Genomic DNA, 13,048 nt, shown 5'->3' with positions numbered 1-13,048 from the left:
CCGTGGGTAAACTTTTGATCATATCACATGTAAGATCATATTATAGAGAACTCCTTGGCACTATTGGAAAGATGGTTTAGTTGTAACATGCCCACATGTTATGCACATGCAGTATGTGCAGTTTGTCACACTCATCAAATCCAAGCCTTGCACATGATGTGCGCAAACCAGTTTTGCAACTGAATGTGCACAAACGGATAGTGCTGCTCATAATGAGGAGGAAGAGTCCAAGTGTATGTGCACAGTGGATGTGGTGCGAGGCCCTCACCAGGGTTGTCCCATTTTCACCACTAGAGGGTGCTGTTAGACAGGGGAAACTTATTCTTCAACTCATTCCTTGACCTGTTTTTGCCCACATTTGTACATGAAATTCATGATGTACACAGGTTTGTATTGTCCTTTCTTTTCTTCCTATCCGTCACTATTCTCAAAGTTCAAGCCTGATGTCTTTGCTGTTAGGAAGATTTCTTTGTGACTCAGCTACTGTACTTGAAGTTGGCACAAAGGGCTCAGTAGTGCCAAAGGTGCCATTAATCTCACAACAACAACATTGACCTGTTTTTGCTCATATTTAAACATGAAATTCATGATGTACACAGGTTTGTATGACTACAGAGCAGTATTGACACATTGAAGAAGAAATGGACGTCCATGTGTACTGTGAGCATTGTAAAGTTCTAATTTGGAAGGCGAGCTAAGACCATTTGATGCATCTAATTAAACCGTTCTCTGCCCGTTCATGCATTTTTCTCCAAATTATGCACTGTTGAATAACAATGGAAATATTCAATTTCTGATCCTGAATTTCAGTATCATCAGGTAAGATGTAAAGAATCCAAGTGGTTTGGACCCCTGTATCCCCTTTCCTCATTTAAACTTACTACCTGGCTATTTGCCAGCCTCCTCCCCTTCTTCCTTTTTCTATAGTTTTTGTTGGTAACAATCTGTTTATTTGTTCTGAATCCAAAGAGTTGTGATTATGGGATCTAATTGATTCAAATATGAGTACATTTATTTGTTAGCCAACCTTTCAACCTTTTCAGTAGACTTTTCAATTTCCTTGTATTTTTCAAATATTTGGTGGACCCATTCACCTAGCCATTTTGATTGGTTTTTAGACTTCCTCTCCTTTTGTGAAAACATTTCTCCATAAGTATTTGGTGACTTGTCGAATCAAATGAAATCATTAGTTGGATTTGGGAAGTGGTGCAGGGGGTTCATATTTTTTAAAATCAGTGTTGTGATTGATTGATGGCTTGCACAACCAACCAATCTTATAGCCAGAATGAAACAGAAAGAGTTCTGCACTCTGATTGGTAGATCAAGAGTAGTAATCTAGCAAACACCCTCCCTCCCCGCTATATCACTAAATCCCTCCTGTGTGTCAATTTAACGTTTCAGGCATGCCCCAGTCCAGTAATTGACGTATTCATGTATTAAAAGCGTCAAACTGGAAGATTCCTCATCTGAATTTAAGTAGTTTGAATTATTTTTACCTCACAGTCAACCAGGGGTTATAAAAGCACTTTTGCATGATTAAAAAAAAAAGGATAAACAATTTATTCATTTAATGTATTAGAAAATCTTTATTAACCCTTCACCTGTTGCCACAGCCCCAAACACTTCAGTGTTTGCATGCAAGCCAGTAGCCTATCAGGAAGCAAAGATTAATCCAGTTTGAACAGCGGTAGATTGTTAACCGACATTTGGTTAAAATTTGATGCGTGAGCTTTGCTGAAAAAAAGGAAAAAAGAAAGGGGAAAAAAGCAAAATCAAACATGATAAATGAAATGTTTTTATAGACTTTTTTGTTGCAGTACCTTATTAGTGATTATAATAACCATCGCTTGATGTAGCAAAGTTTTATTGAGAACTCCTGCTTATTCTGTATGGTTTGGTTGTTAAATTTTGTGATAAATTGAATTTTGGGGGGAATTTAGTCTCTTTAATGCAGAAAAAGTTTTTATATTCACACCCTGGATGATTGTGCAGTTTCTGATGGCAAACTGCTTGCAATGTTGAGCAGGTTTTGACACGAAGATTAATGTTTTAGTGTTCTTTTCTTTAATAAAGATTAATATTTCCTTTTGATTTCCTTCCTCTCAAACAGTAGCAGCATTTAAAAGTAATATTTAATAATCAGCTGTATTGTGCTAACACGAAACTTGTTTCAGCATTTTGTTTGTTTTGAAGCTCATGTACTAATGATTGAAACGAGACTGTCAACGGCAAATTCAGGCAGCGTGCTCAAGCCTTTTAATATTGCTTTTGTTCAGAAAAAAGTGAACAGTGGTTGAGTTTCAAAGGCACTTAGTTTCATCTGGAAGTGACTCTTTCAAATCAGACTTGAGTGGATCTGTTCTCAAAATCTCCACAAAAGTACAAGAAAGCCAAGAGAGCTGTCCTTCTAGAAGCATTGTCTTTGACTTTGCTTTCAGGATTATCTTTGGACTTTCATTTTGAGAAATGGTGTCTGCCCCTCTGAATTTTGTCCTCCCTCTTTCCAAAATTCTCCCTTATCGTTTCATTGTGATGTGCACAAAAGTGTCCAGAAGTTTTCATCTACTAGAAAATTGACTCTTTCCCTGCTAAAGGTGGTTAGGTCTTTATTTTCTGGCACTCTGAATCCTGAATTTGCCGCTGAATCTCACGTAATGAAGATTTTGAACAGAAAATGAAGATTATTGTGATTTTTTTTTTTCAATTCTCCCCATGGCAGAGAGCCTCCTCCAACGCTGACCACGGAGTGCTATGATGATGAAGATGATGACACATCCTCAGAAAACTCCCACCCAGCCACCTCGCCCCTGCTGAGCCACGAGCACACCCCCTCCCCCTCCCGCAGCTGCTCCTCGGGCTCCCGCAGTGTCTCTGCCTCCCCACAGACCTCCTCCTTGACCGACTTCCCAACAGCAACGGGGACGAGTAGTTCCCGTTACCCCGGTGACGAGTCCAGTCTTCCAGGTGGGGAGTGCGGCGGCGACGGCGGCAACAGCTACCCGGCCATGGCGGGCCGCAAGGTGCCGCCGCTGAGCAGTGCGAGGACCTCAGGGTCCTCACTCCTGTCCTGCGTGGGTAAGGCCGAGCCCCGCCCGGCGTCCGAGAGGAAGACAGCTGTGCCGCTGAAGCTTGCCCAGGCACAGGTAAAGAGATGACAGCCGGGTACCCTTCCTCCGTCTCCTCACTGTCCTTCTGCCGTCTTTACTCCTCCCCCTGATCTCTGGAATCTTGCTTCGGATGTGCTCACCACCTTTGTCATATACCACAATTTATCCTGACCTCTTTACCCTCATCACATTTTTTTTGCCGACTTGGTGTATGAACTTGTATGTTCCAAGTGGCAGAATCCTTCACAGAAAATATTCATCCAGATTCAAGAGTGATTCTTTCACATATTAACCTACAAAGTCAAAGCTTGAAATTGATAACTCGTTTTTGGCTGGATTTGGTCTTAACATGTAAATGTTGCTCAACATGATGAAGTCATTTATGTGTGCCGTGCTGGTCCATGGGACCAATTTTATTTCTGACATCTTTGTCAACTAATACATCTTTCTGATAAATGTTAAACTGTTTGATGGTTTTAATGAGTGAAATATGAAGTGTGTTTTGCTTAGCTGTAAACTTTATCTTTACTACTGTTGATTGCTGGAGATGTACTGTGTAGCTTACAAAGCAGACAGCTTGTCAGAACTTTGAGTACTTGGCATATTTGAGAAAACCTGCTCCTGTTTGTCAGATGCTTTTTTGTTCTTTGTTAATCATGTGGGCCGAATTTCATGGAAATGCTTAGTAAAAATAGCAGAAAACATGGCTTAGCTGATTTCTGTGCTAATTAGAAGCAAGCAGTGAACTAGTTCTCAAGTAGTACACTTTGCACAGCATTTTGACCGGTAACCTGTTGCTACTAAGCCTGTTTTTCTGTGAGGAGTAAATTTCCATACTTAGCAGGTTCATGAAATTGGCCCCACACAGTCCTCAAGATCTTTTGAGTTTGATGAGGAAGGGAAGGGCTTCTGTTAATCCGTGATCATTTTCCATTGTATACCTCTTAATTTCCCTTTGTAGTATGTGATCTTGTGTTGGACAGTTAACACTGTAATCATTCTTGTAATCTGTAACTCTTTCATTGTGATTAATCTTTCATTTTGCATATTGATGTTATCTCTTCTCAAACATGAGTTATCAGTTTTATTTTTTTTAAACTGATATGGTTAAATTTTTAGCAATGCCCAACCTGTCACATCAGTGGTGTTTTAAAAAATTGAATGTGTGTGACTGTATATACAACTCAGTTTTCATACAAGTCATGTTCCCTTTGTAATTCACAATTCATTTGTACTCCTGAATGATATTTATCTCATTGTTAACGGCTATTCTGTTCTCATCTCGTCTTTTCTGTTTTGGCAACGTGTATATAAGACTACTGTACTTAGGTACATTTGTCCACAAACAGGTCATGGCAGTTGCCGGAATGACCCCCGAGGGCAAGCCTCGCGATGACGGCCGCCCCAGCCTGTGGCTGACTCCGCCCTCCTCCCCCCGCCGTGTCCGATCCTCCTACCACACCCCGACCCCGCCCCGGGGCCGTGCCAGTGGCCGGGGCGGGGGCGACAGCCTCCTGCCCACAGACAATAACAACGCCTCAGCCAAGGAGCCACTGGCACTGCGGCACTCCACGGGTGAGATCGGCACCTCCCGTGACCCTTCCACTGCCTTCTTCAAGGCACTGACCAAGCCCAGGGTTCGCCAGCCGCTCATCCCCAAGGGGCCCAAGGCAGCGGCCAGCCAGATGCCTGAAAATGTGGAGGGGAGTGCTGAGAGCCTGGTTGCTCAGGTATGCAATTCCTCATCTGAATCACTATTCTCATAACATCAGTCAAGTGCCCTAAAGCATGCCAAGGAAACATCTGATGGAAACGATTCACAATACCGCTAAACTGTCACTGGAGGGCCTTATATGAACTAAACCCACCCTGCATTGTGGGAAAAGGTCAACGTCCTGTGATTCAGTTGCATAACGATCAATCCCGTTGCATAATGATCAATTCCGTTGCATAATGATCAATTCCGTTGCATAATGATCAATTCTGTTACATAATGATCAATGCCGTTGCTTAATGATCAATTCCGTTGCATAATGATCAATTCCATTGCATTGTGATCAATTCTGTTGCATGATGATCAATTCCATTGCATAATGATCAATTCTGTTGCATAATGATCAATTCTGTTGCATAAAATACTTGTAGTTGGTCTGAGCAAGTATGGCCACGAGTACTAGTGTTGTTCCACCACAAAAGTGTACGAGTGTTTTGAGTGTATCCAAAAGAGCAGAATACGAACTTTTTAAAAGAAAGTGTTTTTAAAAAATGCTACAAACAAATGCTTGTTTAATTTTCAGTTTAACAGGACATGTTTCTGTTGCACCTTTCCAAACAAATGCTTGTTTAATTTTCAGTTTAACAGGACATGTTTCTGTTGCACCTTTCCAAACAAATGCTTGTTTAATTTTCAGTTTAACAGGACATGTATCTGTGGCACCTTTCCAACTCAAGGTTGCTGCACAAATGAATGCCACACGGATCTTGCTCAGTTTATGCGTTGCTTTTTTGACAGTGCTAATTTTGCTTTAATTAATGCTTTGGCAAAAGTCCTTGACATGACGTCGCTGAAATGGGCAGTTATCCGGGATGCCAGTGCCAACTGTCAAAGCAGTTTGCCAAAACTCTAACAGCATTTCTTTCCAGCCATCAGCAAAATTCTCAACTGTACTGCTTTTCCAATTTTCAGAGCCTAACTTTACATCTCCAAGATTGAGTGGGCAAGGTTTGTGGCTTAAGAATTACTGCAAAAGCACAGCCATAGGCCATGATGGCAAAGTCCGAGCTTGATGGATGATCGAGTGCATGATTTTTGCATATTACTTGTTTACAGAAACCTACATGTAGGTGTTTATTAGTGGCAACAAAATCCAATGCACGTGCAGTCTGTTTATGAACTTGGCATATCGAAGTTATAGAGTTGGTTACATAAGACAGAATTGTTCTGTGACCGTTGTATATGTACATCTCTCTCTGATAGTCTTTCTTCTAGATGTACAGGTAATTGGAGATGTATTTGATATAAGTAGAAGCAATAACTTGGAACTGACAGTGAACACGTACCAAGTGACATGCTGAGCATTTATGGCCTGTGCTGATGGCAAATCACTTGTTGATCAATGCCGCTACTTGCATAAGTGTATGCCGTATGGTTAAAATGCATGGCATTTATCATGCATGCCACACTGAGTTTGCTATCCAACTTTTTTTCTGTTTCGTCATTTGTCTTTCATTGTTAATGAACCATAAAAGAATGCTAACTGACTGTAAAAGCAAGATCTTGAAAATTGATCTCGTTAAGATTTCTAAAATTGTTCAGTTATTGTGAAGCCATTCCTGTATTCCTGCAGAACTGGGAAGCTCTTGTTTTGGGCTAGACAACCCTCCGAGAATGAATTTCAAACTCCTCCCTTTGAGTGGGGAGTCCATTCATTTCTGGCACAGAATATTGGTTTTTGTTGCTCATAGAAATGACCGTCATTTTGTCTGGTTTTTTTTTGGGGGGGTAGGTCTTGGAGGAAGAAGGCATCTCACCCATCCACGACCGTGACCTGATCAGCACGGTGGAGCGTGAGCTAGCCGAGGCCTGCAACATGAGCCAGTCAGAGATGGATGCGGCCGCCCACAGACTGATCCAGGCCAACCAGCAAGGGGATACGTCCCTTCCTTACTTCGACCACCTCGGCGGCTACGAGCTGCAGGATTACACGCAGCGGTCCCGATCGCGTAAGCGTGGCCATTCGCGGGAGGGCGGTTTTCGGACAAACAGCAAGGGCACTAGCCAGGAGGAGGACGACTTGGAGAGCGAAAACACCGACAGTGAGAATGATGGCGAGGATGATCATGACGACGATGATGATGATGCCAAGCCCAAGGACTCCAGCGGAGACATGGTCTACGTAACAACTCTCTAGCAGGGGTGGGGATTTTTGAATTCCATGCGCTGCATGCCTGATGTAATATACTCATTTGAACAGTTCTCGAATCTGATGGATGTGAAGGAATGTGAACAGTCCACGCATCCGATGGGATGGCCCTCACATCCAATGGATCGCCTTTTATAATGCAAATTTTTTTTTAAACATGAAGACTCGGAGAGTGTTGTTTTTGGCTGTCTAGAATTATGGAGGAGAGATGACTTCTTCACTCGCCACTACCTGCACATCTTCACGTCTACCTGCACGTCTTCTTGTGATTGACCATCCACGTCGGTGCGTACCGTCAAACACCATCTCTTGTTTTGATTTGTAATCTGAAAGAAGAACACAATGCGCCACTACGCATGCAGTATTAAAATCTGTTGAGCATTTCCTTGACTACTTCTGCTGTTTACTGAGTGACGGATTAAAGTCAAACAGATTCAACTTTCTCCCCGCTGTTCCTCCAGTCGTCATGGTTACTGCTTGTTAATCCTCCCCCCTCTCCACCAGCAACGAGGTATTTGATATCTCCAGCTTTCCCGTTCCAGGGGCATGGCACCCTGCACAACCGAATGAGATAAGTTGACTAGGGGAATTATCCACCACATGGCATCTGCAGTACATTTTGAATTGTCAAATCTCTACTCAATTGCTTGGGTTTTCATTATCATGAGTGCTGTGTGGTTTCAGCCCAACACAAGAAATGGATCTCGCCTGATGATGTCTTCTCTGCAAAAGGGTTCCTGTCTTGTAATGACCAGGGACACTGGCTTATTGTCAGAAAGTTGTTAATTTGAACTTGTAGCATGTTAGCACGTAAGAGTCAGGTACATTCCCCCACCTTTTTTCCACTAGAGGGATGGGATGTAGGGGGAGTGTGACATGACCCATCTGCTTTTTGTCAATGAGACTTTCAAGCAGTCTCCAAGAGAAAAACGTTCCCCAGTTTTGGGACAGTGTATCTCTTTTTTCTGGCCAGGGTCGTCATATGGCAATTTCATACCCTCCCCCTTCATTTAAGCTTGTCTAGCCATACCTCTGACTTCTTCTGACAAAACCAATTAAAAAGTAGTGTTCACCACCTGAACATGTGAGTCAGTGACTCAGTTTGGATCAAGCCCACCCCTGACAGCATCACCAACACCACCATCACCACTTCCACAGGTGTTGTACCCCAGAGATCAATCGCTTTCCTCTCTAGTACTGTCATTGCAGTTTGATGAGAATGACTGACTCTGATCATGTATGGCACTCTAGCCTGTATCAGGCTTGTCCACAGTGGATGAACTGTTCTTGAATTTATCATGGGGGGGCAGTAACCTTTCCTGCTTTCAGTTAGTAGAGCTAATCAAAAGTATGTTCCAAACTCCGATGGTTTCAGTTGGAATGTTATGCTTAAATTACACACTGGTGCCTGCATGCCGTGTTCATTCTACATTTTGGGGGGGGGAACTATACAGGAACTGTGACGATTTTTCTATGTGAAGAGCGAGGTATTTTTTTTTACTGTGATAACTGTAGCTGTACTTCTTCATATATCTACTACTCCCTGTTGATACAATAACAGTAGAGGGCTCCCTCTGGTGGGTGTTACCATGGAAACGGCACCATCTTGCATCCTGGCCCATCCTGGCCCTTCTGGTTTTGCACAGCTGGAAGAGATGGCAGTGTAGGGGCTGTGAATTTGTCTGACCACAGCCATCTTTTCAGTTTCAAATTTTGGGGTTTTGATCTGTCTGTAGCGTACTAAAGTTGTAAGGGTGCCCTGTATTCTACAGCTGAGTTATGGACATGCAGTCTGTTTATGGCACGGGGGACCCAGCAACAGCGTCATGGTTACTGCGTAAGCAGTGGTAGCAGCTACACACACAACGGTAATGGGCGACAGGGCCCGGTGTCACATAGAATATTGCAGAAGCACTGTGCTGAACATAGGTCTGTATTATTATATGAGAGTCAGCGCGCTACAGTGTGCATGGAGGTTTTTGTTGTCTTTCTTTTTATAACACGTTACCTCAGAAGCCGTATGCCTGCTGTATATTAGGAGGAGTATAGTACTATTCAACAGAGATATCCTGTGCTTTGCAGCTCTGTGGCTTTGGGCCCAACCAATTCATGTACTTGACATTGAGAGATATAACAATTACATCAAGTGTCGTAGTCCTTTAGTGCTTCCTTAAGATCAAGTATACAGTAAACGTCTTCAGGATCTTCTCAAGAAGTACTCTGTGTTGAGCCACATGCATCAAACCCGTCACCAAGCCACATCCGAGTCCAGTTGTTATGGCTGTGGCTTCGTCTCATCACCATATGTTGTGTCGGTATTGACAAATAAGGTATCGGTCAACTTTTTTTTTCCCCGACTGGTTCTTTGTGGTTGAGGCTTCTGGCAGTGTGTTTTCTGTCATCAATTTCATGTAGAATCAGCAATAACTAGAAATCTTTGGAGCTGATGTTACCCGAGTAAGTAAATTTGTGTTGAAGTGTCCCCCTTGCACATTAGGTTTGAATAGCTCGGCTTTGTTATCTGAAATTCTTTTCATCCATACAATACCCACCCGCTTTCATACTGAATTAGTAATGAATTTGTTTCCTAGACAACTCATCTTGATGTGTCTTTGGTGGGGATGCTGCAGTGTTGACTTTGTCCCAGAATCTAGTGACTGAAAGTGACGCTGAACCTGTCTCCACATTCATGTGCAGTTATTGTCCACCGTCAATCCGCCGCTTTCATCCTGTTCTTTGTTCGTTCCCAGCTGCCTTGATCAAGTCAACCAACCCGTTGTGTTCTCACCCGATTGCTGCCAAAGCCAAACATGATTGAAAAAGATGGGTTGAATGGAGTTCCAAAACCTGTCTGGAAATTCATTTCAATAATTTTCAAGCTCACGAATTCAGTGTCCCTCACCCAAAGAGAAAATATCGATCTTCCAAGATCTCAAATATCAATATCTTATTACAGTAAGCGGTGAATTTTTGTGAGAGGTTGATGTTTCTTTATTATAGGCTTGGAAATGTGCACGTCTTTGTTGTTTTTTTGTGCTTGCTTATATCAGGTGTTTTTGCGGTTGAATAGATGAGATTTTCATATTTTCGTTGTTTGCAGTAGTACTGAACTGAACTTCAGTTCTATCATCTGAAACATTGCTTTTTTCCGATAGGACCACTGTATCCCTTCACGTTAGAACCCAAATTTGAGAAAAAGGCTCTAAAATGATATTATGTGGAAAAATAAAATTCACCGTCTGTAGATGAGATTAGGTTTCTGGGTAAAATGTCTGTTTTGCTCCAAGTACCAGCAGGTCATCTTTGAAAGAAATCCAGGTTTTATTTTTATTGGGTGTGTGACTGAAGGGCTCATTTGGTCTTCCGAATGAACCCAAAGAACATGTGACTATACAACTCAACTGATTGTGCCATAGTACACAGCGCTGTGTAAAATACAAATGGAAATGGTTCAGTCAAAACACTCACTAATTGTTGCATTTTTATCTCTTCCTTTTTACTTGTTAAAAACTTGTTAAGGTCACAAGATGTGTATTATGAGCTGGACTCAAAATGGTGTCATTTATAATTTTTTTCTGGTTCATTTAAATACAGGTTCTTGGAATTAAATGCCTGGTCAGCAGTTTTGGAATGTTGTAAAGTCACTAAGTGCCCAAAAGTTAAAACTAAATTACCTGTGTACAAATCAAGCAGTTTTATCCTCTGTGTTTTAACTTCACTGCAGGCTTCATATTAAAAAATGAACAGAGATATATTGTCTGTACTGTGGTCAAATATAAACGTATACGATTTAAAATCTTGTAATTGATTTGATGTTGCATATCCAAGGTCTGTATTTTTTAATCATACACTTATGAATATTTAGGAACTGAATAGGAAGCCTTAAATATTGGAAAGGGCAGTCCCTGGACTGAGACCTGTGCTTCCAGTGTCCTGCCACTTTTCATTTCAATTTGTAAAGCTTTGTTTTCAGGAATTCATTTCTATAGTGTCCCCAAAAACTGCGCCCTCTAGTGTCGGCAACAGTGATTTTTAGCCTTTTTTTTTTTGCTAGGGGTGCTGGGACAGGCAAATGCCCTTCACAGAATTTTGTGAAGGATGTACAGGTGAAGCAAGGCCTTATGGGTAACTGCCAACCCCATTTGGTACATGTACATTCCGTGACACAAGCAAATACTCGCCAAGTGTAACCAGGCAAAATGTAAGTCAAGTCACAAGTCATTTTTTTTGCGAGTCCAAGTCAAATCCCAAAGTCCTTTGGTTCAAACACAAGGCAAGTCACAGGTCTCTTTGCCCAAGTACAAGTCGTGTGGAATTTTACCCATCTGAAATATTCAAACATGGTAAGGCATCTGCTGGACAATTTAGGAGTTTCAGACTATTAAACTTGATTTGCTTAATTAGCATACTTACACTTTATTGTTCACTTTCCACATGTACTACAGTACTTCTGGCAAAAATGGCAGAGAGTCATTTTTCTCCACAATTCCAAAAGTCACGTCAAAGTCACATAAATAGCAACTTGTATTCGACTCGAGTCCAAGTCGCATGACTTGAATCAACATCTCTGCCATCTCGGCACCCTCAGTTTGTCAGGGCCTCTGGAGCTTCCACAATACACCGTTGCAAATAAAGTGAGAGAGGTTACAGATTTGTGGAGCATCCATTTAATTTTGAGTTACCACATGTATTGCATGCTCGAGTTACTTGGCCCTGAAGGGGATGTGATTTTGTGTGTTTGTTGCTTTCAGAGCATGTTGGGTCTGTGAGAGCCCACACACATACATCATATGTGTTCCCCTCCATGTCACGTCAGTTTCAATTGGAATTTCTTGAATGTATTTACATTGATGGTGACGAGCAAAAACAAAATGATTTCCTAGTTTTCAAAAATGAAGGCATGATCAAAAAATGTTCCTTCTGACTGTCTCACATCCAACTTCCTGCATTGTTTTGTGCGCGACTCCCTTCATACAGTGCCTGTCCATTCACGGTCAGGTTTTGTGTTTGTCTTTTGGTAGCCTTGTAAGTCCCACATCACATGATGCACGTTCATAATTTAAATTGGCCACCAGAAGGGTGGTTCTGTTGGTACGTCACTCAGAAAGTTTCATGACAGGACGCTTGTGAATCCCGTCTGGACCCTTTTTATGTTTTTGGCTCCTGCATACATATGTAAATACAAGAACCAAATACAGTATTTTTCAAAGACAGCAGACCATTTTCAACAAATCCCATCAATTTCCCTAGAGTGACTCATCCAATTTCGCTATATAAGAATGTTTGTTTCACATTTTTGGTCGATCAACATTAACCAAATCCTACCAGTTTAAGATCTTTATTCAATTGTAAGAAAGTACTTTTTTCTGACAAGTGTAATTCTTTGACAGACAAAGGCATTTATATATTATTTATTATAACCTAGATTTTATATAGTAGGCAATATTGTGTAGAAGGTATTTACATATCCCTGTAATATATTCCATGGATTGTTTCAATAAAAATGACATGTAATAAAACCTTTAATTGTGTGTGATCAAATTTAACGAAGTTAAATTTACTCCCCTAATTGTGTGGCTCATGGACTTTTAGGGCCAATACTGATTTTTATTTTTTTTTTCTCTTGCAGTGGTAATAAGAATTTTGAGTTGCAAGATGTGTTTCTCCAATGCTGTTGATAGAAATACTAAACCTGACAAGACTCTGTAACTGGGGCGGGGCTAAACTCAAGGATGCATTCTTAGACTTGAGACGCGCATATTCATTGTGAACGTACAAACTGTGCACGAACATAGTGCCAACATGGTGAGTGGTTTCTAATTCCAGTTGCATTTCTGCAAAGCTTTTTTTTTTTTGGTCGCCACCAGAAAAGGCATATGCAAATGTCCTCCATTTTGGTGGTGTCCGAATGATTTGTCTGCAAGTTGGGAATCAGATTCTGCTTAGCGGCTGAAGCCCTTCCCACAGACACCCATGCTTACTCCAAGCCATAGCCAGTTGATTTGAACAAAACGTGAA

General features: G+C 41.6%; 1 protein-coding gene across 7 annotated transcripts in view; it reads left to right on the top strand.

Annotated features, from left to right (window-relative positions):
* The window catches only part of LOC110974142 (voltage-dependent L-type calcium channel subunit alpha-1D-like), a 137,575-nt gene extending 125,051 nt beyond the window's left edge, over nucleotides 1-12,524 (top strand). For 4 of the 7 annotated variants that reach the window (XM_087135211.1, XM_087135206.1, XM_087135207.1 and 1 more), the window contains 3 exons: nucleotides 2,720-3,143; nucleotides 4,457-4,837; nucleotides 6,614-12,524. In XM_087135211.1, coding sequence (XP_086991337.1) covers nucleotides 2,720-3,143; nucleotides 4,457-4,837; nucleotides 6,614-7,018 — 1,210 coding nt within the window. In that variant the 3' untranslated portion in view covers nucleotides 7,019-12,524. The remainder of the gene's footprint in view (nucleotides 1-2,719; nucleotides 3,144-4,456; nucleotides 4,838-6,613) is intronic. The other 3 variants (XM_087135209.1, XM_087135213.1, XM_087135212.1) reach the window with 1 other exon arrangement.
* Nucleotides 12,525-13,048: the final 524 nt, after the last annotated feature.

This window comes from Acanthaster planci, linkage group LG04 (genome assembly GCF_054643075.1).
Source record: "Acanthaster planci isolate LZ-2023a linkage group LG04, COTS_SCS, whole genome shotgun sequence".
NCBI classification, from domain to species: domain Eukaryota; kingdom Metazoa; phylum Echinodermata; class Asteroidea; order Valvatida; family Acanthasteridae; genus Acanthaster; species Acanthaster planci.
Note: the sequence above shows the minus strand (reverse complement) of the source record. Positions and strands in the feature narration are given on the sequence as shown.